The sequence below is a fragment of the Carettochelys insculpta genome, chromosome 2, assembly GCF_033958435.1.
Source record: "Carettochelys insculpta isolate YL-2023 chromosome 2, ASM3395843v1, whole genome shotgun sequence".
NCBI classification, from domain to species: Eukaryota; Metazoa; Chordata; order Testudines; family Carettochelyidae; genus Carettochelys; species Carettochelys insculpta.
Window position 1 is genome coordinate 78,287,885 of NC_134138.1, and position 16,846 is coordinate 78,304,730.

Below are 16,846 nucleotides of genomic sequence, written 5' to 3' on the forward strand. Positions count from 1 at the left end.
TAAAGGGCCCCTCCCAGACACACTTGCACTAAACAACACAAGATCCACAGAGCCGACAACTGGTTGCAGACCCTGTGCCTGCAGCATGGATCCCCAGCTGCCGCAGCAGCAGCCAGAAGCCCTGGGCTAAGGGCCGCTGCCCACGGTGACCATAGAGCCCCACAGGGGCTGGAGAGAGAGCATCTCTCAACCCCTCACCTGATGGCCGCCATGGCGGACCCTGCTATTTCGAAGTTGCGGGACGCGCAACGACTACACGGTCCCTACTTCGACATTGAATGTCGAAGTAGGGCGCTATTCCTATCCCCTCATGGGGTTAGCGACTTCGACGTCTCGCTGCCTAACGTCGAAGTTAACTTCGAAATAGCGCCCGATGCGTGTAGCCGTGACGGGCGCTATTTCGAAGTTAGTGCCGCTACTTCGAAGTAGCGTGCACGTGTAGACACAGCTAGAGTGAGAGAAATGACAGGGCAGTTCCCATTCCTTCAAGTTGTACACACACACTTCGACCACTCAACCACACAAAGGCCATGTCTACACTAGCCCCAAAGTTCGAAATAGACACGCAAATGGCCATTTCGAAGTTTACTAATGAAGCGCTGAAATGCATATTCAGCGCCTCATTAGTATGCGGGCGGCCGCAGCGCTTCGAAATTGGCGTGGCGAGCCGCCATGCGGCTCATCCTGACGGGGCTCTTTTTCGAAAGGACCCCACCTACTTCAAAGTCCCCTTATTCCCACGAGCAGATCTCATCCCCCATAAGGGGACTTCGAAATGGCTATTTGCATGGCCATTTCAAAGTTTACTAATGAAGCGCTGAAATGCATATTCAGTGCCTCATTAGCATGCCGGCAGCCGCGGCGCTTCAAAATTGACATGGCTCGCCGCTCTGTGGCTCGTCCCGCCGGGGCTCCTTTTTGAAAGGACCCCACCTACTTCAAAGTCCCCTTATTCCCATGAGCAGATCTCATCCCCCATAAGGGGACTTCGAAATGGCCATGCAAATGGCCATTTCGAAGTTTACTAATGAAGCACTGAAATGCATATTCAGCGACTCATTAGCATGCCGGCAGCCGCGGCGCTTCCAAATTGACACGGCTCGCCGCCGCGTGGCTTGTCCCGACAGGGCTCCTTTTCGAAAGGACCCCGCCTACTTCGAAGTCCCCTTATGGGGGATGAGATCTGCTCATGGGAATAAGGGGACTTTGAAGTAGGTGGGGTCCTTTTGAAAAGGAGCCCTGTCAGGATGAGTCGTGCGGCGGTGAGCCGCGCCAATTTCGAAGCACCGCGGCCACCCGCATGCTAATGAGGCACTGAATATGCATTTCAGTGCTTCATTAGTAAACTTCAAAATGGCCATTTGCGTGGCCATTTTGAAGTTTGGGGCTAGTGTAGATGTAGCCAAAATATTAACTGTAATAAATATTGATGTGGTTCTCATCCTTAAAAATGATAATTAATGCTCTTTTAAAAACTCACAGGGTTTCATTTTGTAGGTTTACCTTCATAGTTTATTTGTTATGTCTGTAGAAGTGAGGGTGGTTTGCACATCAAATGCACTGTAACAATTATATTATAATAACTATTATAATATTATAAAAACTATTTTTTCCTTGGGTCAAATACAGAAAAAAAATGATTTTGGCTTTGGCCAAATTTTAGCCATTGAAAGAAAAAGCAGCAGGTTCACAAGTGTAAAGTAAAATATTTCACAATAGATCACATTAATGAACTCCCAAATACTGAAATTCTCTCAGGTTTTGCATGCAAAAGCAAAAACTGGTAACTGCAGCATTCTATTATTAACTTACTACATCATTTATAGAACAAAGGTTTTATTTACATCACTCGGGCTACATAAAGGAAACACAAAAACTACACTGATGACTGAAATTTGTGCAAAAGAGAATCTCTCACATTGGGAATAACTGCCTGCTCTAAATGAGCAGACATATTCTGATACCATAATCAGCAGCTCCACCTATTTAGAAAATCAGCCTCGAACTATCACTTCAAACTAATGGACCCACTTTCAGGTCTTTGGGTGGGGAGACATCTTTTATTCTGTGATTGTACAGCACCAAGAGCAATGTGATCCTCAGCACGACAAGAGCTCACAGGCACTGTAATAATAAAAGTAATAGTCCTAAGTATTAATTCATTATTATTAAATTGTTGCAGCGAATTTAGAATATGCACTATTGGATAAAGGAAAACTAGTTAACCCTTTATTCTACATGTCTTCTCAAATTGTATTCCTCTGCTATTTTTAATTCAGCTCCTCCTTCAGAAACTTGAAGATAATACAATAAAGAATACCACAAAGGTGCACGGAGACTTTAAAACTTATTACAGCTTTAAGACAAACATTAAAGATGTACTATAAGTTATAGGACAATTGACCACTGGAAAACGTGACATTGAGTATTGATTTTCTACACAAAAATATGAAATCTGGTCAAAAATAGATCCCAAATGAAAAGCCACAAAGTATCATCTCACTCAGTCCCACTGCACTCCCAGAGTATAAAATCTTAATCCAGGTTTATGAATGATTGAGGAGCTCAGCTACAAAAGAAGACAGCCCAAGCATTACACTCCTTACACCCTACGCACTTAGTTCATATGTCAATTCCAAGGAGATGTTTAAATTATGGAAGGTATGATGTTTTGTGAGCTTACTATGAGCTATATCTGAAGTTTGGAGTACCTGAGAACACTTGGGTTGTAGGTTCAAGAATCAATTCAGACTTTAAAATTCAACTTTTCAAACACAAAAAAGCTTCCATGGGGGCAATCTTTAAAATGTAATCACAAGACAGGCTACACAACAATACCTATCTTCTGAAGTGAAAAGCTATAATAAAAAAAAAACGACACTAAGAAAGCCCATAAGGCAAGAAATGAAAAATTCAGCATAAAATAGTAGGGTCTTCAAGAGAGATTGTCAGCCATATTTAGTTGACTTCAGTTAATTTGAGCAGTACTATAAATACCACAGATGTATTTTTGGTCTCTTTTCACACTTAAAGATGCCTTACTAGAGCAGAGAAAATTATTTTTCCCTCTATTAACGTGGCTTCTGTTATTTTCTTGAAATATCTAATTCTATGCATGGATGTTCCTTACTGCTCTGTAGAAAAATAATTAAGTATAATATAATGCACAATGGCTCCTCTACAATATTATAAATTGCATGGCACATTAATGGTCAATTGCTATTAGCTTTATTGTTCATTTGGCTTCCTAAAGCCCAACTTTTTTTTCTAAGGAAAGTTTTTTCTTTACTTGTGTGCTGGACAGCCCTCTGCAGAAGCTATGACTTATGTCCCAGTTAATCAAGGTACATAGATGGAGCTCATGAGCAGTCCCATTGCCTTCAATGAAAACTTGCTAAATTTTCGTCCTAATGAATTCCCTGGAATGTATCCTTTGCTGTTGTAAATTGGCCGAGATCCATTGACTGCTCTTGAGGTATGAAATTACAACAATATAGTAGAGTTCTTAAAAACATGTATGAAATATCTGCATGAACCTGGATTTACATTCAAAGTGAACTGTATATGTAAATAAGTAATTAAATGCAGTTCTCACTTTGCTTATGTACATCACTGCATAGAGACTTTATAATTGGGTGCTCTCAAATAATAATTATACTGATATTTCATTTTCTGATCACCCACCCATGAGCCCCTATTTTGATTTGAACCTAGCTCCTTCCTTGTCATAGAATAATGAGACTCATTGGCACTTTGCAGAGACCAATCATGCCACTTCTCAAAGAACACTGAAAATCTATTATGTGTTTGATGAGCAATGTGCAACAAATCTGTGGGAAGAAAAACTAAGACATGGACCAGTGAAAGAAAATTAGAGTGAACTAAAAGAATTTCAGATTATGGAATTGCCCTCTTGCCCATCCACTCTACCCCTCCCTCCACCCACACTCCCAATGTCAGGATGTAGGAAGAAATTCAGAACTGGAGCTGAAAATGTACATACAAAAGATTAAACTGATACTGTGAATTTTGGCTTTCAGTCAATTTCACAAACAATAAAATATTTTACTGTTGATAGTTCCATTTCTCACATTTGGTAGAGCTAAAATGCAGGCTTGGTATGTAAAAAATTTGCTTTCAGTTCAGTGAAGATAAGATTTACTGATCATAGTGAGTGATGTGGAAATAAGACTGTTATAAAAGGTTTCATTGAGGACACAGGCAGCGTACTGAATACATTTGAAGTCTAAATCTAAGAGAAAGAGCCAAAAATCAGAAGTGGCACAGCAAGTACACATAAAGGAAGTGAGAAAATTGAAGTTACTTAAGTGCTGATGGTTATTACAGATGTGTATGTATATTTTCTTTCATTGACGGCCCTGTAGCACGGTTGCAAACAGTGCCTCAGGTAACAATATGAGAAGTAAGACATATATTAATTATTTCTGAATTACAGGATTATTATTTTTTAAATAGTGACACTGCACTTATTTTCTAGCACAGTAATCAAAGTTCAAACTATTCCTCTAAAACGTAATAGAGACTAACATTTTTAAGCTCAAAATTGGCATTTCTGAGATTAATGAAAAGAGTCATATGTCAGCTTTTGTAATTCTGCCATATGGGAACCAGTCTCAAACTAAACTTATTTAATTTCAGCTCTGATGGTTTTGAGATCAAGAACATGTTATCATATATCAACATTTGACGTTCTGTTTAAATAGTAAGAGTCAAATGCTCAAATGAGGGCCCCAAAATGTCTGAGATTCATCTTTGACTGCAAACCAGCACTTATATATACCACATATGGGCGGCATCTAATACTTCAAAGCATAAATATTTTACTAATATGAAAATATGGTTTTATGGATGCAGCTGGAAGAGTAATCATCACAGCATCTTGGCAGATGCATCCCAAAAATGACTTTTTCTGATTGCTGTATTAGCATCACAGCTAGCAGTGAGTAAGTCACAAAACACCTGGAGCATCTTTTTATATTAAAAAAAAATCTATCACCTTAATTTCACAGTAAAATTCTAATTGGGCTCAAATATTGCCCATCTTACTCTCTGGTTATAGGCACATAATAGTCCATCACTAATCTCTACTCTGGTATCACCTAATCACCACTCTGGCACCTGAGAAGTAAAAAGAAATTTCAGTGAACAAGAAACGCAGAGGTGAAAGTGGGCCAGTAGGCTGGGGTACAGTGTACCAGTAAGAAAGGGCTGCCAAGGCATACAGGCCAAGTTTCACCTCTGTTTGTAACTGGTTCTATGCATCCAATAGTTCAGCTGTTTGAGGGAGACTGAGGCAAGCAAGGCTTCTCATGGGGCTGGGGGGCGGGAGAGTGGGAGGAAGGGCAGCTGCAATGGGGCCCAGTGATTTAAAAGGAGTCCTCTCTGTAGGTGAACTCTATGGGTTCTCTGGAGCTGGAACATCGACAGGGAAATATTAGTGGCTGCAGAGCACCCACTGGTGCCAAGCTCCCTATCTCTACTTTCCTCCCCACCACATCTTTTGCTTGTTGGTGGCCATGTGATTACCAGCTCATCTGCTTCCCTCCAAGTGCTTCCAGAGAGCTGCAAATAGCTGATTTGTGGCATTCAGGATCCAGGAGGGAGCAGGAGGAGCTGGGATAGGATGCACTTGGGTGAAGAGATGGGGCTGAGCTGGAGTAGGAGTTGGAAGAGGTGAGGCAGGGATTAGGGGAAGGTGTGGAGTGGGGGTGGAGCCTGGAACAGAGTGTGTGTGCGCAGTGGCAGGGCCCAACCAACCCCAGCAAATAAGAAGTCAGTGTCTGTGGCTCCAGACCCCTTACATTGCCATTAGAGTTCAGGGCGGTGCCTTGCTGCCTGTGGCCCCTCTGCATTTGGGGGATCAGACTGGGCCTCCAGACTGGTAAGACATTTAAATTACTTTCACCCCTGAGAAATATACGAAAAAACAAAATATTGTTAGGCTCGTTCTGCCCCCACATTGATATAATACCTATTGACTGCAATGAGAGTTTAATCCTTGTAAATGGGCTCGGAAATGGGTCTTCTGCATGATAGAGTCCAAACAGCTGTATTACCTCCCAATTCTCTAAAGACTCTTTCCTGTTTTCCTTCTCCCCTATTTTGCCCATTGCTTTTGCTACTATCCACTGAGTTACCTATCCGTGATAATTCAAGGCAAACATTTGAGATGGGTAAGAATGTTCTTTCATTACAAATTCCATGGGAAAGGTAAGTGTCATCTTGTATTTAGATTCCAGCAATACTGTCTATCTAGAAATGCTAGATATATAATCCAAAAACCAGGAACAACCAGGCCACTGTATAGCTACAATAACATAACATTAATGTAATATGTTAGGTTAGATGATTCCATCTCATTTCTTATTAATTTTCATCCCTGACGACTACATATTAAAGTTCCAGAATACAGTCATTAGGGCACACGGCTCACCTGAATTCGTTCAACTTCTAAAAAAGTTGCTGTTTGGAAGGCTTTTTCCCATTGGCTGAGGTCGCATTCTAACTCCACAGAAAAGTAGAGGTCCTCTCCAGATTCAGACTGGACACTGAAACAGTGTTTTCGATGATCCAACAGATCACTGTCCTGATGAAAACCTGAAGTTATATAATCTGGCATACATAATTAATATTTCATATTGTAAATATCTACGCCTCAAATCAACCGCTATAGCTGGGCATTGCTAACATTAGACATACTGCATTAGCAGGTGAAATTTTCAGGAATTGTAAAGAAAGGCTTGGACTAAATGTCGATACCTGAAGGAATGTGAAATGACTCATTATGCTGACAGCCGTGCAGTTTAACAACATACTGTACCAGGGTTTGCAGAAAACCACAGGCATAACTTTTAACATGTTAAAATGTTCTCATAAATGGTAAAAAAAAGTATCCATTATTTAAAATAAAGAAGTGACTATAAAATACATCTTGTATTCATCTGCAGTAGAGGGTCAAGCAATACACAAGATGAAACTCTTTAAGCTGCTGTGAAAATCCCACCACTGAAGCCCATTGTACCTCAGCAATGGCATGAGAGAACACTCTAATGTAAATGGTAATTCTGTCCTTGGCCTCTCTCTACTGAGACCATCAGGAAAGAGTCCATATTTGTTCTAATTTACTAAAGCCAGTATTAAAATACACATTGTTAAAGGCATCCAGAAGGGATTTTTGTTCAGCCCAATAGAGTTGCTCTTTTCAGAATTGTTTGTCTATAATTTAAAACCTAAGGAAAGCAGATTACATATAACAACCAACACAGACATTCGCTATATCAGACTGTAGAAAAATTTGCACTACATAGTTGACAGGATTGATAATTGAAATATTCATAATAAACAGCACCATTAAAAAGTGTTACCAATGATTTTTTTTTAAAAAAGTACTTTGAAAAACAAGAAATATTGTGGTTTAAATTCCAGCACACCGTTCACTCAGTTTCAGTCCCGTGAAAACAAGAACAAAAGAACCCACAAAGATCACAGTGCAACATATTCATTGTCACAAATGACATGCAACAAGTTCACCACCTAAAGTGACCATGTAGGGCACTAGGAACAACTACATTTTCTGAAGATTGCGCTCTGAGTAAGCATCAGGGATAGAAATAAATTTATTTGGGTCTCGGGGTGGGTGCCCTCATACCTTGTATTGGATCAACTTCTGTTGGTGGGAAATACAAGCATTTGAGCTTGTGCAGAGCTCTTCCTCTTGCCAGGTGAGTTTAAGGAAAGTCTTAGTTAGCTATGATTCATTAGTGGCTGTACTCACCGTGTACCAGCTATTACAGTGATTTACTCTGATTCAAAATCTACTGAACTCAGAAGGAGTCTTTCCATTTAGAACAGATATCTAGAGATCAGGCCCATAACCACAGACATTTGGACCACAATGACACAGGGGGTAGGTACTTGGATCGTCTCCTGGCATGGAGGATCTCTCAAGTGAGTGCAAAGCTGGTACCTCTAGCCTGTGGCAGAGAAGTCATGTTGGGAGTGAGGGAAGGGGAGTGGCTGGAATGCTCTGCACTCTGGCTATCGCCAGCGGGCATCTGATCCTTCAGGGGAGCACAGCCAACAGACACAAGTCAGAGCACCACCGTCCAGTTTTCCATACTGTGCTGGGGCTGAAGGAGAGAATCTGTTTATTGGTCCTCAGTTTCTCTTGTACAGTGTTACTCTAGATGACTGAGGCGGTGATGGATATCATCTTTAGCAAGGCTCCCCGCAGAGCCAGTTGAACTATCCTGCTGTCTCTGGGACTTTTACTGATGGAGAGGTAAGCAGGCAATAGGAGTTGCCTGAGCTGTTTCCTTCCTTTCCCATTGATGGATCAGTCAGACACCTGGCAAATTGTGCAACAGCTGAACCAGGGAAGGGACAGCAGCTGGTCAACACTGCCCTAAGCTCACCAGAATTGCTCCTAGAACTGCAGGGGAAGAAATGGGAGGCACCTGGGAAGGTGACAACCCCTGTTCTTTTCCCCTTAGTGAAAACATACCAACGCAGGGGCACCATTAATCACATTTTCCATTAATAATCAAGTATTTTCTTAACAGCCACCTCAGAGGCCAGAAGTCTGAGCCCCAGGGTGCCCCAGAGTCCTCCAGGCTTCAGGTTGGACAGCTCTGGGTTAGAAGAATCAATCATAATGCAATCGTACTTAGATCACATAAACAAACATCCCAAAATGTTCATACGCTACTAATGACTACGAAGGTTTATGGAATTGAATCTATCACCAACCTATTTAGGATGCAGATGAATGACAACCTAGAAGCTATTAAAAACACCCTTGTACCTCTTGTCCGAGGAAGTAACCACTGCTAATGCCAAAACTGGATGCAGCCCTGATGGATATAACTATGATGAGAATTTTAAGAAAAAAACACGTTTCAGAGCAAAACACAGGGATTTCTTAAACTTTCATTGCTGACATAAGTACAGATGTGCCAGGTCTATGACATACTGAGCCTGGCTGTGCAGGGGTTGATCCCAAGGAAGCTCCCCCTACCCCTACAGATTAAGCACTGAACAGCACACAAATGGACAGGAGACTGGTGCATATTTTATCAAGTCAATGGATCTGTTCATCAAGGGGCATGGCATAATTAACCTGTAAATCTGCAGTTTTCCAAAGAGTGAACTTCACCATGTTAATAAGGTGCTGAGATAAATTCATGAAAGACAGGTCCATCAATACTTATTGGCAGTGATTTTTTGTGCCGGTACTTTCCAGTACCGAGTACCAGCACCTTGGCAGCCTCAGCCATGAGACTGGCTGGGAAGAAGGGGCCGTGGGTCAGCTGAGAACCAGCTTCATTCTTTTCACAACAAAGGCACTGCTTATTAGCTAGGGGAGTAAGAATGGTGCTCCTAGCTGCCGTTTGTCAGAGGCTGGTAATGGGTGAAGCGGGGGAATCACTTGAAGATTACCTGTTCTGTTCACTCCCTCTGGGGCATTAGGCATTGGTTTCTGTCAGAAGACAGGATACTGGGCTAGATAGCCCTTTGGTCTGACCCAGTATGGCCGTTCTTCTGTTCTTATGAGATCCACATTTTATTTCCATCATTTTCCTTCTGCTAGGTAAAGGCTTTCTGACAACTCAGCAGCAGAACGCAGAACTGAATTCCCTTTTATTCCCCCCTCGTTTCACTACATTTTCACCTGTGCATCAGTGTGCAACACTGTGCTGTCTAATCTTGCTGTCTGTTAAATAACGGATAAGCGGGTCAATGGACTGACCACCATGTGTTAAAAAAAGGTAACAAGGGTGCTTTGTGTCAGCCCCATATAAGATATTAGTTCAGGGTAGTATGACCTCCCACAGACAGCATGAAAAATTCTCTAAAGGACTCTGTAAATATGAGATAAAATTGTCCGGAGTCTCGTTCACTAAGCTGAACCAAGAAGCCATCCTTATTAACTAACATTTCTTCTTATGGAAGTTGTTTTGTGGGGTAAGACATTTCATTTCAGTATAACTATAATGCGCTCAGACACTTGCTTAGTGATTATCATAATCCTGTTCTTTCATTATCCCTTATTAGTCTGTGGTGGCCTTTATTTGACTTGTGATGACTTCACATATGAGACTAATAATGATTTAATTGTACTATATGCCTGGGATCTCAACTAAAAACAAATTTTCTGGGAAAGAATTTTTCACAAGAAGGAAAAGTGCTACCTCATTCTCCATGGTCATTTTATTGATACCGTTTATTTATTTATAACCATAAAAGTCCAAAGAAACAGCCTTGCAGCAGAACTGACTGTCAGGAAATCTTTGGCTCACATCCACATTCTGTGTAATCCAGCATCCCCACCATCAGGAGGAGTGATGTACCTATTAAGTAAGAGCAATACATTTCTCCAAGGGAAACTAGCATGGTTCATTAATTTGAAAAAAAAAAAAATAAAATCAAGTTAAAGTGGAATACTTCACAATCATCAGATAGTAGCATTATCTTCATATCTCCCCCTAAAGTCTATTTTCTCTAAAAACTACACTACATTCCTCTATTGAAGAACATATCACCTTTTACTTTATTTAAAATATAGCTCATAAGTAATCTCATCTTGGGCCAATTTTCCAAGATGTAAATGGCCTGAACTTCCAGTGCAGTCAGTGGGGACTGATAGTGCTCAGAAACTAATAGTGCCTACTCACCAACAGCTTTCAGCACTGGGTCACCAAGATGTGCCCAACTCAGATGAATCACATTGGGCTGGACTGAATCCCTGCCTCATGCTGGTGAGCCATTTTTGTACTCCCACTGATGGCAAACACTCACCAGCATGAGGAAGGGGTTCACCATCTGGTATCAGGTGACTTTAAGTTAATTTATTAAACAGGTATTTGATCAAATGTCACAAGTACATTCATGGGAAATGATTTTATCACATCCAACATTTTATACTAGCTAGGTGGGAAAAATGGGTCAGTTCTTCTGCTTACTGGTGAAACCAGCTCTTTGACCTCTTTGCACCACAGAAGAAATGCAAAGGGGACTTACCAGGTGCAAAAACTTTGGCCCAATATTAATTTGAGTTCATTAAAATAAAAAACCCTATACGTATGTAAGCATTAATTCTATAGCATGTTAAGTGTCCGCTCTAAAGAGAAGGTGAAAAACAATTTAGCGGGCAGTTGCACCTCCTGGCATAAGTTATGTAGTAACTGAATATTAATGAGTTATTCAATTCTGTGCTCTGTATTACTATTTGTTTAGGTATTACTCTGCCCTCACATTTAGCTGCTGGGTATATCTGCATGAATAGAGAACTCCACTCTCTAAGAGGATCATATGTTTCCTTTCATACTTTTCTTTTTAAGTCATCACAATTAGTTGCTATGGAAATGATTTAGATAGCACTTACAGACAGCAAGAGCAAATTCATTTCAGAGTGAGAAAGGTATTTCATAAAACATTCTTATTAATAAATAATAGGGAAAGGAAGGCATTACATAATGTGTGCACACAAAGAGCATCTTGTGCCTGCACTAACATTTTTCTCAGAATTCTGTTTGGTGAAAAACACCCCTGGAGTTTCTGTGATGAAATACATGGTGAGGTGTGCATGTGTGTTTGTCTACGTGTGTGCATATATGCTGAGAGTATATATTTTTCCAGTGTTGCAGAGAAGAACTAATGTCAGTTTTCACCACATGGAAATCCGAGAAACGTCTTGGTACGGATTGGTGCAGAGAGATGTAACATGCTGAACATTACCTTGGAGGTCCTGAGCTGCCAACGAAGGTCAGTGTGCTGCAAGATCAGGGCCTTGAATATTAAGCATTAGCACAGGTGATGAAAGTAGCACAGTCCAAAGTTAATTTTGCCTGTCATGAGACCCTCTTTTTAGCTGCTTATAACTTTGCCAAACTTTAACTGTTTGAGCCAATATATTGCATGTCAGCATCAGGTCGAACATTCTTATTCAGTGTCAGCTACATGAGTTTAACCAATTCTGGGAATGAGGTTATAAAAGGTACAATGTACAACTGTCTTGTTGAAAAGCTGTAACATTTCCATGCAGGGATTTCAAATTTAAAGGTGGTAGATGGATGTCAGGGGTGTGTCTTTTGCTATTCCCATAAAAAATATGTTACAATTTAGCCAAGTTAATTGCATTCTCTAAATGGTAGTTCACAAGTGTTTAGTAGTGGCTGGACAACTAAATTATCTGAAGAGTGTGCACCAAGCATGCTCCATCCCCATAGGGCAACTGAGTTTTTTTCCATCGTAGGGTTGCAGTTGCCAAGCAGATCTTTCCCTACCATTTATTTTCCTGCCTTCTGGAGCCTGCTGTATTGCCAGCAACTGAGAATAAGGGGAAAGTTTCCTCCTGTTATCCCAATGGTCTCCCGGGAGAGGCCCAGATGACATTGAACGGAAGATGAGGATTGCATGCAGATCACAGAAGAATTGGGTGGGAGAGATGCAAGATTTGTGTTGGGGAAGAGGTGTAAGAGTTCAGGGCAGAGGGCACTTGGCAACCGGAACCCGAAAGCTGGAGAAGTGAAAGAGGCAAGAACAGAAGGGACAAGTGTCTGGGCATGTGGGGGGCAGGAGATATACGAAGGAGTAGAGAGAGGGGAGGAAAGGAGCAAACTGGGGTTGAGGCAGGGACCCTGAAGAAAGGAAACATGGCACACTCAGTAGCAGGATCCCAGGGTAGTGATACAAGACGCCACAGGGATAGCATCAGGGGAAGCAACAGAAGGAGAAGCTGAGGAGGTGGAGAGAGGAGAGGCTGAGGCAAGCAGCAGCAGAAGTGACTAATTATGAGGGAACATTGTCCTACAGAACATAAACATGAACTAAGGTAAACAAGGCCCTGGTCTCCGTTACTAGACCTGTCAATTAATACAGCCCCGAGGGTTGGGAGCTTTGGCCTAGCTGCATTGCTCTGGCAGCATAAACAAAGACTAAAATGTGAAGTAGCTAGCTGACAATTTTCTCTGCACCAGGGACTCTTTCAAATGTACACAACTTGTATAGCCAGCTCTTCACCCCTACTTTTTTATCCCCTGGCTCAAGAGCTGCAGCCAGCAATTCCTCCCTGCCTGAATATCCCTTTGGTAGTATTCACAGCTGGTAGCACTGAAGATTGTCAAAGTTATTTCTTGAGACCACAATGGTCCATGCAGTCTAAGCCGATTGTCAACTAGTATCCAATAAGAATCCAGAGTTCTGATTTAATCAATCCGTAGTGTAGATATCAGGGGAGGGGCGGCTCCTCCCAGCTCCACCAAGCTCTGGAGAGCTGGGAAGGAGGTGGCAGCTACTGGCCCTCCCCGAGGCCAGGAAAACGGAAGCCCCCAGCGCTCCCTGGGAGCCCCAGGAAGTGGCAGCCACCAGTGCTCCCTGAGTTCTGGGGAAGGGGTGGGGATGCAGCAGCCACCCATATTGTTCCCACTTCCCCAAGGCTTGAGGAAACGATCTACATCTTCTTTGGCCAGCAGCTGCATTTGCACAGCTGCTGGCGGAAAAGGTCAGCAGGGGAGGACCCATTTAAGGGATAGTTAGTCCCTTTTAAAAAACAAGTAGGGAAGCCTTTTTGACATCCCGAACACGGGACGGTCCCACCTAATACAGGATGGATAGTCACCCTGTATATTTACAAAATAAAAATATATCAAATCAGCAAAATGAGTTATTTTTATAACAAGAGTAACCATTATGTGCTGAAAGAGGTAAGGTCAAATGCTATTGTTTTAATCAGAAATTTAGTTTAAATAATGCATCATTTGATAACAAGTTAAAAATGAAAAGAATTGTGTTTAGTGAGTCATACACCCAGATATAGTAAGAGTTTGAAACATTACTTGACATTTCTGTGCCTTCAGGTTGGAGCTGATTAAGAACAGAGCAAATAAATAACTGCTCTGATATGAATACTACCTTGCATAAACTCCAGCTGTTCACCAGCCTGACACCTTGCCTGTGTAGACCTAATTATGCCCCTACTTCATTTTATAGCTAATTTGCTGACGGACTACAACTACTTCTTCATGCCAAATATAATAGCATTTTTACTGTAAGTTTCAAAACAACTTTGATTTGACACCCAGGAACCAGCAAGAAGGTGATCAGACTACAGAAGGGATTTTCTCATGACTGAAAGTGGAGACACTGATGATGGTAAAATTTAACTTTAAGAAATACTGGCAATTTTAACTATGCTAGTTTGAATGTATTAATCTAGTGTGCATAACCTGCCTAAAAGATTATACTGGACTGGATTAAAAATAAAAAATGGTCTAAATAACAAAATGTTTAACTCATATTGTGCCTTTTATCTCAGAAGCTCAAGACATATTCTATTTACACATGCTAATATATACGTTACATACTGCAAAGGCATGCACCATTTCATGTGGCTCCACCCTGCAGGTCCGGGCTGAGAAAATGGGCCTGCCTCTATAATGGGGCTGGGGCTACCTCTGTGTTGGTAGAAGGGTTTCAGTTGTTTAGTACTGCTCTGTGTAAAGGAGGCTGGAACTGGCTGATAGTTTGCAGATCACCACATACAAATTACAGAGTGTGTTAAAATTAATTTGTTCTTGCTCTGCTCCCATTACTGAATCCATCCCACCCTTCCTACTTTAGTTCTTTCTTTGTCTTTCTAAGAATTTGAGACACTCTAAATACTGTGTCTTTATCTTGGACAAAACCACCAGTGCACCACAAACCTGGCTATTATAGCACTTGGGAATACCTAGTCTTATGTTTGGGAAACTAATATTCACCTACTTAAATGCCAGAAGAGAACATTAGATCACCATAAACAGCAAGAAGTCCTGTGGCACCTTATAGACTGACAGATATTTTGGAGCATAAGCTTTCGTGGGCAAAGACCTGCTTTGTCAGGTGCATGAGATGACAAAGTGGGTCTTTGCCCACAAAACTTTATGCTCCAAAATACGTTAGTCTATAAAGAGCCACAGGACTTCTTCTGTTTTTGAAGATACAGACTAACTCAGCTACCCTTCTGATAGTTGCCACCATTTCGATCATCATATCTGATCCAATGTAATTTATGTAATAGAAGTTCATCCAATCACTCCTATGTTGAGCTCAACAACTTGTATTTAATAAAACATATTTTCCAGAAGCATTTGGTCTTCATCTGAACATTTCAAGAGATGTAGAAACTAGTTAATCTTCCTCACTGTTAAAAATGTGCCTTATTTCTAATTAGAATCAAGCTTGTTTTTACATCCAGCCATTGTTTCTCTTTATGCTTTTCTCTAAATGACCCTGTGACATCTGATATTTTCTTTAGCTGAATGTACATTATATTCGCATCATAATTAGGGCCCTACCAATTCATGAAAATGCTTCATGGGCCAGGAAAAACCATCTTTTTTTTTTAAATCCTCTGACTGTGAAATTAACCAAAATGAACTGAATTTGCCAGGGCTGCATTCAAATCAAGACAGTTTTGGGTCTTCTTTTTGATAAGGTAAGCAGATTGAACTCTTAAGTCTTTCCCTATATGGTTTTTCTTCAGCCCTTGAATAATTTTAGAGACACATGTATTTATATTGACTCAATATCCTTTACATGGTGCTCAATATTACTCTTGTAGGTATTTCACAATGAATAACTCATTCTAATGTAATTGGAATTTGTTGATAAATGATGCAGTTTGGATTCACTCTATAACATCTGCCTTACATGGTGAAATCTTATATGCCAGATGGAAATTGTTTAGCATGAATAGTCTACATTAGAGAGGCAGATTTTTCAGGGCATTTGGAAGACTTCACAGACGGTTTATATTTATTTTGATGTATACTATTGTCTTGATAGTTTATGAAATATTCATGTCAGGTTTTGAAATTATGGTTTTATTCTAAAAAACTTGAAATTAGACTTAATGGGGCAAATATTTTAATTCATAGTCACCTAACTCAGTTAGGAGTATTTTCTATATATCTAAAAAAGAGGATTGTAATAAACTTAAATCCTTTTGTATTATAGGGATCAGTTAGTAGGAGTATATATAGTACTTGAAATATATTAGTCAATATTGCCCACTAACATTAAGTATTGTACTGGTGGTGTATATTCTTTAGTATAAAGTAGTTCAGTACTTCTATTAATGGTGTTACTGTGTATTTTTGTTTGTGCTAAGGAAGAAACTAAACTTCCACACATGAGGAAAATCTATGTCCTGCCCTAAAAGAGAAACTTTTGTCAGGAATGTTTCTGATTACAACCAGTTTGCTAGAGCTGTAGTCAGAGTTGGGAAAAATGGCGGGACGGGCATAGATGACCTGGGAAAAAGAATAGCATTTTCCATTTGTATCATGTGTGCCTTAGAACGATAAGAGGGATATTTTGTGGAGAAGTTTGCCAGGATATATCAGGAGAAAAATACTAATATAACACTCACAGTTAAAAACATGTGTATACCAGTGACTGAAGTTTTGAAGCGTAACTGTTGGGAAGTCATTTGTAAAGGATAACTCTGTCTAATAGAGAGACTTAGCTAAGTAAGTTTGATATGATAATTGAGATGTTGAATCCCCTGCTATAAAAATATCAGTTAATTAAGTTAGAGTGCCTTCAAATGCGCATTTCAAAATACATGACTTTTGTAATACCTGGAAAAACAAATCCTCAGATACTAGGGTGCAAAGAGCATCAAATTACCGTCCATGGTTAGGTGAAATGAATAAGGCTTGACCTTCATCACAGCTGTCATGTGAGTCATGTCTTTTATAGATTTCACAAGTTCTCTCTTGCTTTTGACAATTGTGGCCTTTTGTGTGCAAGCAAGTGGGTGGATGATTTTGCTTCTACAAAA

At 40.6% G+C, this 16,846-nt stretch overlaps 1 protein-coding gene across 2 annotated transcripts in view; it reads right to left on the reverse strand.

Moving 5' to 3' along the window:
* The window catches only part of SNTG1 (syntrophin gamma 1), a 628,960-nt gene that overhangs the window by 58,095 nt on the left and 554,019 nt on the right, over positions 1 to 16,846 (reverse strand). For both annotated transcript variants that reach the window (XM_074987189.1, XM_074987190.1), the window contains one exon: positions 6,455 to 6,607. In XM_074987189.1, coding sequence (XP_074843290.1) covers positions 6,455 to 6,607 — 153 coding nt within the window. The remainder of the gene's footprint in view (positions 1 to 6,454; positions 6,608 to 16,846) is intronic.